The 9,002-nt window shown below is 55.2% G+C and overlaps 2 protein-coding genes across 4 annotated transcripts; both read left to right on the top strand.

The window, feature by feature from the left end:
• The first annotated feature begins 176 nt into the window (after positions 1-176).
• Positions 177-4,735, top strand: TBL2 (transducin beta like 2). Its single transcript, XM_054394303.1, has 7 exons — positions 177-309; positions 402-532; positions 640-824; positions 1,427-1,578; positions 2,479-2,605; positions 3,376-3,528; positions 4,279-4,735. The coding sequence occupies exons 1-7, from the start codon at positions 177-179 to the stop codon at positions 4,733-4,735; spliced, it is 1,338 nt and encodes a 445-aa protein (XP_054250278.1).
• Positions 4,736-5,569: 834 nt separating this feature from the next.
• BCL7B (BAF chromatin remodeling complex subunit BCL7B) lies at positions 5,570-8,783 on the top strand. 3 transcript variants are annotated; one of them, XM_054394343.1, is made up of 6 exons: positions 5,570-5,661; positions 6,063-6,138; positions 6,684-6,780; positions 7,824-7,994; positions 8,211-8,290; positions 8,691-8,783. In XM_054394343.1, the coding sequence occupies exons 1-6, from the start codon at positions 5,570-5,572 to the stop codon at positions 8,781-8,783; spliced, it is 609 nt and encodes a 202-aa protein (XP_054250318.1). The 3 variants fall into 3 exon arrangements, with proteins under 3 accessions (XP_054250318.1, XP_054250317.1, XP_054250319.1); XM_054394342.1 differs by having other exon boundaries at positions 7,809-7,994; XM_054394344.1 differs by lacking the exon at positions 7,824-7,994.
• Positions 8,784-9,002: the final 219 nt, after the last annotated feature.

The following is a 9,002-nucleotide window of genomic DNA, read 5'->3' as shown; positions in this document are numbered from 1 at the left end:
GCACGCCCGGGAGCGGGGCAGTCAGTGCCACCCCCAGCCGCCAGGGGCCGCCCTGCGCGGAGCTGTCGGCGGAGCAGCGTGGAGCCGGCGCGCTGGGCCCCGCCGGGCGGGGCGGGGCGGGCCGGGGGTGGGTCTGTCGGTCGGTGCCGCCCCGCTGAGGTGGCGGCGGCGGGAAGATGGAGGCGGCGGCGCCCGGCGGATTGGTGCTGCCGGGTGCTCTCGCTCTTCTCCTCATCCTCCTCTTGCTGCTGCTGGCGGCCGTGCTGCGCCGCGCCACCTCCCGAGGGCTGCCTGCCGTTCCGCCGGACGGTGGGTACCGGGGATACGGCGTGGGGCGGGAGCTGGGCTGGCCAGGCCCGGTAGCGATGAGCCGAGCTGACCCGACCGTCCGCTCCCCGCAGGTTCCAAGGCGAACGGCCACGCTGTTGCCAGGCCGGAGGAGCACAGGAAGGCGAAGCAGCCGGCACGGACCCGGAGGGACAAACCGCAGCAGCACAACTTCACGCACCGGCTGCTGGTCGCCGCCCTAAAGGTACCGGGTGTGCCTCGGTTCCCCGCCGGGACCGGCGCCTCCTGCCGCACCACGTCTCCTTCTCCCCCATCCTCTTCTTCCCCGCTGTGATCGCGCTCTCTCCGTAGGGTCACAGCGGCTCTGTCTCCTGCCTGGACTTCAGCAGCAACGGCAAGTACCTGGCGTCGTGCGCCGACGACCGCACGGTCCGGCTGTGGAGCACCCGGGACTTCACGGCCCGTGAGCACCGCTGCCTGCGCGCCAACGTGGGGCTGGACCACGCCGAGCTTGTCCGCCTCAGCCCCGACTCTCGGTACGGCCAGGCCTCCCTGCACCTCATCCTCGGCCCAGGGACCGCTTGGGGAGTGTTGGCAGTAGGATGTCCTGTGAACAGAGCTGCTGCTTACAGAGCCCAAGCCTTGGGTGGGATCAGTGGTGTGTCCTCTGGATCGTGGAGAGGACATCCCTCACAGTCGTAGTACCACTGACTTGTGGCCTATGAAAGCAGCTGGCACTATAACGTAGATCTCAGGGCAAATATGCCACTGCCCAGCTTGCTGCACCCATGCAGGGGACTCTGCAGCTGGGTTAAGCTCCTCTGCTGGGCTGGGGAGAGAGCTTTTGCTGGCTGGGAAGGTTGGTGGAAAGCTATGCCTTGGCATTTTGGTGAAGTGGCCTCTTTTAGAGAGAGGAAGGGATCTCATTTCCAGATGGGGAGTAATAATTTCTCTTCCATTCAGTGCTGCAGTTGAGCTAATACAGGGAGAGAACTCGATGCCCTCATAAAGCACACGGCGTTTTATCTGCCAGTGTATCCCTTTCCCCAGGTGCCACTGAAGGACCTGTTCCCTTACCTGTTGTAGCTCAGCTGAGCTCAGGTAGCCTCTTTCTTAACTGTTCAGTCTCTTTCCACAGGGCATTCATTGTTTGGCTGGCCAATGAAGAGACTATTCGTGTCTATAAAATGACTAAAAAGGATGATGGCAGCTTCACCTTCACTGCATCTTCTGGGGACTTCCCAAAGAAGCACAAGGCTCCTGTCGTTAACATTGGGATTGCAGAGACAGGTATGGAAATCTGCTGCTCACTTAATGAGGCTTGAGATCAGCTTTAGTCTCCTTGTAAAGCAAGAGCTGCTGGGTGAAAAGTGTTGGAGGTTTTGGCATTCTCAAGCACTGGTACTTGATTCTCTGTAGTCTCTTAGTTGTTGCTTCTTAGATTTTGGTTACTGCTGACTGAACTGAAGGTTGTCGTTTTCAGACAGGTTATATTCCTGTAAGCACAGAACTAGCTCCATGATGTGCACAGTCTCTTGATTTGCATTTTCAGGGTGCTGTTTCAAAGAATTTTGATCTCAATATTGAGAGGATTGCAGCTCTCTGGCCCATCAGTCTCTTCAACCAGTCAAAAGTATTTCTTGTGAGTTCATATGGACTGTATTGGACTCCTGGTATCTTCCAGAACAGAGGCTGGGGTTGGGAATGTGTGTTAGTGGTGAGGGTTTGGTGGATTAATACTTCAGGTATGTGACAGTGGGCAGCTGGAAGTAGGTAGATTGAGTTCACCTCTGCAATAGGAGAGCAGAGATGTTACTGAGACCTTTGTTCAGCTGTGAAAGTGAAAACCCAGAGTTGCAACAAGTAGCTGAAAGGTGAACCGGTAACTGCCTGTCCAGGCTGAGATGGAAATGGAGAAAGCATTTCAAGTGGAAACAAGGAGAAGTCCAGAATGCTGACACAACCACTAAGCATGGAAGTGTGTGTCTTGTAGTCAGCTACCTGCCTGCTTTCTGGGACTTGAAAGCTACAGGTATGCCCTGTCCTGGGAAACTGACAGCCATTGAACTTTGGTGCTGGTTTTGGTTTTCTTGGCTGTCCAGATGGAGGTTGTCCTGCTTAGGGACTGTTCTAGGCTTTTGATAAGCCTGTGGCAGGGAGCTCTGCTGATCTTTGCCTTTTTTCCCTCAGGAAAGTTTATCATGACAGCTTCCAGTGACACTACCATCCTGATATGGAGCCCGAAGGGTGAGGTCCTGGCCAGCATTAACACTAACCAGATGAACAATGCCTATGCCATGGTGTCACCCTGTGGGAGGTGAGGGGCAGGAGGTATTCCAGGCTGTTCCTGCTGCAGGGTGGGAGGCTGCAGGACTGAACATGAGCTTTGTTTCTTCCCAGAGCATCATCAGTTCACATCATCAGCAGTCTGCTGATATTTTAATGCAAGTTTCAGAGGGCTTCATGTTTCAAAAAGGAATTATGTCCCCTGAGAGCAGCCCCTCCAGGAGTGCTGACTGTTGCCTGCATAGGCTACGGCTCTCAGTGGGTTGCTGTTGCTGTTAACCATGTCTTGAAGAGCTGAGAACAGTAATGGCCTCAGTTAGCAGGGGTGGGACAACACCAACAGCATATAAAAGCAAACAGCATTTCTGATTTGTTGGTAACCATTTAAAGGTTAATTATAAAATTAAAACCTTAATTACTGGGAGATCTGTTTATCAGGAAAAGCTTGTTCTCTGCTCTGTCTCTAACATGTTGCTGCAGGAAGATTAGCCATGCTCCAAGCCCACTGAATTTGAGGATCAAAAGCATTTACTTTTTATTAGGAGTTTCTCATTATCAAGTTGTTCTGGTCCCTGGTGGCTTTCCTTAGCCTTCCCCTGGTTTCAGTGAATAGGAAAACATTTTCAGCTGACCAAAGCAAAGATACGAAGATAGGAGTCTCCCTTCACACAGCCCTGCCTTATGCAGGAGAGGGAGAGAACTGAGCAGAGACCAAAGGAGAGACCTCTAAGGCTGGTGCTATGGCCTGAAGCAGGTGCTCTGTAACAGATACCCTGTGTCTCTGCTTGTTCATTCCCCCAGGTTCGTGGCATCTTGTGGCTTTACCCCTGATGTGAAGGTGTGGGAGGTGTGTTTTGGCAAGAATGGAGACTTCCGGGAGGTGGCCAGGGCTTTTGAGCTGAAAGGCCACACTGCTGGCATATACTCCTTCTCCTTCTCTAATGACTCCAGGAGGTAAGTGTGTGCCATCTGCCTCCTGAAGTGGTGTTTTTGGGACACAGGAGCTCAACCCTTCCAGTGCACACCACAGCCTGTGCAGGGGGAATGCAGCCCTGTGCAGTGCTGGGCAATGCTGCCCTGAGTGCTCTCCAAGGGAGCCCTGGTTGGCCAAACCCTGACTGGTTCCTGCCACTTGTGTATTCCCCATGGATTTCAAAGAATCACATAATAGAATCACAGAATTGTTTTGGCTGGAAAACATCTTAAAGGTCATCAGGTCCAACCATTCTCTAGTAAGTCTGGTTCTAAACCATGTGCCTCAGCACCGCATCTCTGCCTCTTTTCAACACCTCCACGGATGGGGATTCAACCTGGGGATGCTATTGCAGTGTTAGAGAACCCTTTCAGTGAAGAAGTTTCTTCTCATGTCCAACCTGAACCTCCCCTGGTGCAGCTTGAGGCCATTTCCTCTTGTCCTTTCACTTGGCTGGGAGAAGAGACCTTGCCACAGCTGCCTTTCAGGTTGAGAGTAAGGTCTCCCTTGGTCTCTGTGTCTCCAAGCTAAATAGTCCTAGCTCCCCCAGCTGCTTTCCTCCTAGGAGTGACCACTGTTATGCTCTGAAGAGTTAAAGACTGTGTGTAACAGACTCATGCTTCCCAAAAGAGCTCTCTGTCCACAAAGCATTCCTGGTTCAGAGGCATGGCAGGGGAAGAGGTGCTTCCCAATTTCCTTGTGCTCACCTGTGCTCTGTCTCCGGGCTGCAGGATGGCGACTGTTTCCAAGGATGGGACATGGAAGTTCTGGGACACAGACGTGGAATACAAGAAGCAACAGGATCCGTACCTGCTCCTGACAGGGAGGTGCGAGGTGACAGAGCCTTGTCGCATCGCCCTGTCCCCCGACGCTCACGTGGTCGCCATCTCCAGTGGCACAGACATTGTGGTGTACAACACCAGGAGAGGAGAGGAGGAGGAACGCTTCACTGGCGTGCATGGGCAGTGCATCACAGACTTGGCTTTTGACACCAGCAGCCGCTACCTGGTGTCAGCTGGGGACCGGGCCATCCGTGTGCTGCACAACACGGCTGGTCACCGGGCTGTGGTGGAGGAGATGGAGACCATGCTGAAAAAAACTGGCAACAAAGCCACCCGGGAGAGACTGGAGCAGCAGATCTCCAGTGCCCGCAAAGCGCTGGCCACGATCTATGGCAAGAAGCACTAACTGTCCCAATGTGGTGGCATGTCCTGTCTCTATGGTCACAGGCATTTGTGTTCTGTCTGTGGGGACTGATTTTTTTAATAACTCTGAACAACTTTTAATAAAGGAGCATGCAAACTGTGTGCTCAGGACCTTCCTCGTGTGCTTTCTGACTGCAGCAGGAGGGAGCTGGGCCACTCAGCTGCCTGGGGAAGGTGGGGGACGATCAATGGGTCCCCAGGGTGGCACTACCTTGTAAGGCTTTGATTTCACCCACTTATAGATATCCCATGAGAGTGAGAGCTCAGACAGTACCAGTGAGGTTTGATAGCTGCAGAAAAGGAGGTTTTGGGGGTTTAGTTTCTCTTGCAGAAGAGGTGTTCAAGCAAAATTTTGAGGCTAAAAGGTGGGGTTCCTGCTGCTTGGGGACGAGCAGAGCTTTAACGCTTCTGCTTGTGTGCAGGCAAGATTCCTTCCAGCAGGGTCGGCAGCACGAGGTGATGCCCAGCCTCCACGGACTCGACTCAGGAGCCTCTACTGCCGGTAAAGCAGCCGGCGAGGCGCTCCGGCCGCCGTAACCGGGACTAGAATCCCCTCGGGTCGTTCGTAGCGCTGGGCGGGGTATGCCCAAACGCAAGATGGCGGGAGCAGCATCGCCCCGCCCCCTTTCCCATAGGTGGGCGGCTTGGCCTGCACATGCGCACTATTCGCTACCTACTTTTTTTTTTTTTTTTTTTCCCTCTGGGCGTGGAGAGCGTGGTGACGCAGATCGTAGGGCGTGGGCGGGGCGGGGCGCGCGCATGCGCGGAGAGAGGCGGCGGGTGCTGCGGAGCCGGGGTTGCCGGGGCTGCGGGCGCCATGTCGGGCCGCTCGGTACGCGCCGAGACCCGCAGCCGCGCTAAGGATGACATCAAAAAAGTGATGGCGGCCATCGAGCGCGTCCGCAGATGGTGAGAGGCGGGGCGGCGGGGGGGAGGGGGTGGGGCCTGCACGGGGTGTAGCCAATCACCGCACCACACGGCTGCCGGTGGAGGTGCTCCGGTGGCGATTATCCAATCAATGTGCTACCTGAGCTAGCGGGCGGGGATAGCGAAGCAGCAGCCAATTAGCTTGCTTCATTTGCTGGGGTATGCAAGGGGAACCGGAAGTGCTGGTGATCGGCGGGCGGCAAGACCAATCACAATGGGGCATGGGGATGCGAGCTACGGGAGTGGCATTGTTTGGATTGGCGTTGCCCTTGACCAATAGAGGTGTGGCGGGTGGACGGGGTTTATCGCCACGGTTAGTCCAGGGGCTTTCAGTGGGGACAGGGTCTAGGTGGTCTGGCGCATTAACAGCTGTGTCCACACAGGGAGAAGAAGTGGGTGACGGTGGGCGACACTTCCCTGCGGATATTCAAGTGGGTGCCGGTGGCGGACAGCAAGGAGGTGGGTACCGGCGAGGGGCCGGAGCTGAGCCGGGAGCTGCCGCTTCCAGCCCCTGCTGAGCAGCATTTGGAAGAGGCTAGGGGCTCCCCGGTGCGTTCTCTGGGCAGCTCTGGTAGCCGCCGCTTTCCCTAATCTCTCCGGCGGGTTCGGTGCAGGTTTGCAGGCTTGAGCTTGTATGGTAACAACTCCTATGGATCTCTTTCTACGGTTACCCTGCCATAATCCAGCCTTGCTGGTGGATTCTTGCTGGTTTTCTCCTCTGCACCTGACCTCACACACTCACTGCCTGCAGCCCTCTTTGGCTTAATCCCCAGATTTTTATTTGGTGGTCCTCCTAGATAGGTGTCAACACCACCTTTTAGTCCTGATTCTGAACAGTTCACAGATGAATTTTTGCCTTTCAGTTACAAAAGTGCCCCAACAAGAAAACATCTGCACCAGTGCATCCTTGTGGGCTGCTGAGAGAGAGGAGAGCAGTTCGTGCATCCTCTTGCCACTGTGAGCTCCTCTAACCTTGTGTTTATGTTTTTGTTTCCCCTCTGAAGAAAGAGAAATCCAAATCGAGTAGCAGCGCTGCCCGAGAACCCAATGGCTTCCCAGCTGACACCTCTGCCAATTCCTCTCTCCTCCTGGAGTTCCAAGGTGAGTCTGTCTGACCTCCCCCTCAAGCTAGGGAAAGACTCTGAGGCCTTACAGAAGCTAGAATTGCTGGCTTACGTATGCTACATAAATTGGGAAGAGCAGTGTGTGTCGTCAGCGCAGGCTTGTGCTGGTCTGGTTCTGCACTGGCCGAAACTATTCATTTTAGCTGCCATCAAGAATTGTAATCATTTGCTTCTGAGATTTTCCTGTGGGAAGCTTCTTGGGAAACTGGAGGAGGAGGGGTGAGGCCAGTAGCTGTCTGCAGCTAATTCTCCTGCTTCCAGATTTGCATGGACCTTAGGATGAAAGGGCAGAGGTTCTTCTTGACCTTGCTCTTGATCCTGGAGCACTGCAGTCAGCCATGAGCTCAGCTCTGTGGTGGAGCCAAGCAAGGCTCAGGTGGTGCATGGACCTGCTGCTGGAGCAGAGCATATGCCTGTACCCAGCTTCTCCCTTTGGCTCTCAGTGTGGCCAAGGAATGTGTTGGCAGGTCTAGCCAATGTGAGAAGCTTAGCATGGCAGGTCTGCAGTTTGGGACCTGGAAAAGCTGTGTGCCTGTATTGCCTCCCTGTCCAACAGCAGGTGCTGAGCATTGCTCCTGGTGTCAGGTTGCTATCTTGAAAGCAGAAAAGGTAAAAAACCCTGATACACAGGCAGGAGGTCTCTTGCCCTTGAATGCCTTGGGTTCTCACAAGCTGCAGACACGAGACTTGGCAGCACAGTGCTTTGTATTGTGCCTGTGTCTTCTGCTTGTTCTTTCTGACTAGCTCCAGGCCACTCTCTGTCTGCTCAGACTCATTCCCTGGGCAGAAGCACCCCCTCTCCCGTGGGCTAGTTGTGTCTCTGATGCCAGCTGTGTCCCCATGAGGAGTCCTGTGCCCAGCAGCCCTTTGGTGATGGGTAACAGTAAATCCTCTGTTACTCTTAACTGCCTCCTGACTGTGTTGCTTCCTTCTTCCTAAGACCCTGGCTTGCACTGCCACCCCTGGTTGCCTGTGCCTCTGGGTCAAGGTGCTCTTCTTCACTAGGTGCTGTTTCTGCAGATGAGAACAGCAACCAGAGCTCCCTGTCTGATGTCTACCAGCTCAAGGTGGACAGCAGTCCCAACTCTAGCCCCAGTCCCCAGCAGAGCGAGTCCATGAGTCCTGCCCACACGTCTGACTTCCGCACGGATGACTCGCAGCCACCCACACTGGGGCAGGAGACGCTGGAAGGTGGGTGCTGGGCTGGGAAGGGAGAAGATGGGTGGCCGAGCTTGGGGAAGGCCCTGCTGGAGCTATTGCTTGTATGGTGGATGGCTGAGGCACTGCTGGAAGTGGACAGGGCAACAGAGGCTCTTAACCTTCTACCGGAACTCTCTTCTCCTGGCTCAGCACTAAGCTGCTGTGCTCCTGGGTCGTTACTTTCTTTAATCCTTCTATTCTCCCCAGAGCCCTCCCTGCCTTCCTCGGAAGTTGCAGATGAGCCTCCCACTCTCACAAAGGAAGAGCCAGTCCCCCTTGAGACTCAGGTAAGGGAAGCAGGGATTGAAACTACCTCTAAAGGCACACAGACCCAGTTTGGCCCTTTCACCATCGTTGCTGCTCCTTGCAACAGAGACATCTGGACAGATACTCGCTCCACAGTCCCAAAGTGCCCTCCAGGAGCTCCCTAAACCTCCTGGCTTCCTGAGCTGTCCCCCTGGTTCGTTTCAGGTGTTCAAGTGTGAAGAAGGGTTGTGGAGGTGGAGTAAAACAAGGATTCTAATTGACTTCAGGGTTGAAGTGGATTCTCACTCCTGTTGCCCTTCTCACAGATGAAAGTCAGAGGTGTCCCCACAGCGTAACACAGCCTTGTGGCTTGTCAGTGCGGCTTGGTGGGCCCACTGAGCTCCTGTCACTGCATGTGACCTTGTCCTCTGTCTCTTGCAGGTAACTGAAGAGGAGGAGGACTCCGGTGCACCGCCTCTGAAGAGATTTTGTGTCGATCAGAACTCTGTGTGCCACACGGCCTCGGAGAGCTAGCCTGCCGGTTGTCCCCGGGGAGAGCGCCTTCGCCAGCCCCTCGCAGAGCCACCCACCCTCCCTTGGGGGTCGGGGTGCTTCCCTCCAGCCTGCTCCTTCCCCAGGGATAGGCACTCCTGCCATTTGCCATCCAGCCTGCCCTGCCCTGCCCAGTCCTTCTCTGGAGGGGCAGGAGCTTCCTGCCAGCCCCAGCCCCCTGGGTGATGGGGCTTACCACCA

This window comes from Indicator indicator, chromosome 30 (assembly GCF_027791375.1).
Source record: "Indicator indicator isolate 239-I01 chromosome 30, UM_Iind_1.1, whole genome shotgun sequence".
Taxonomy (NCBI): domain Eukaryota; kingdom Metazoa; phylum Chordata; class Aves; order Piciformes; family Indicatoridae; genus Indicator; species Indicator indicator.
The sequence above is the reverse complement of the archived record's forward strand: the minus strand, read 5'-3'. Positions and strand labels throughout refer to the sequence as shown.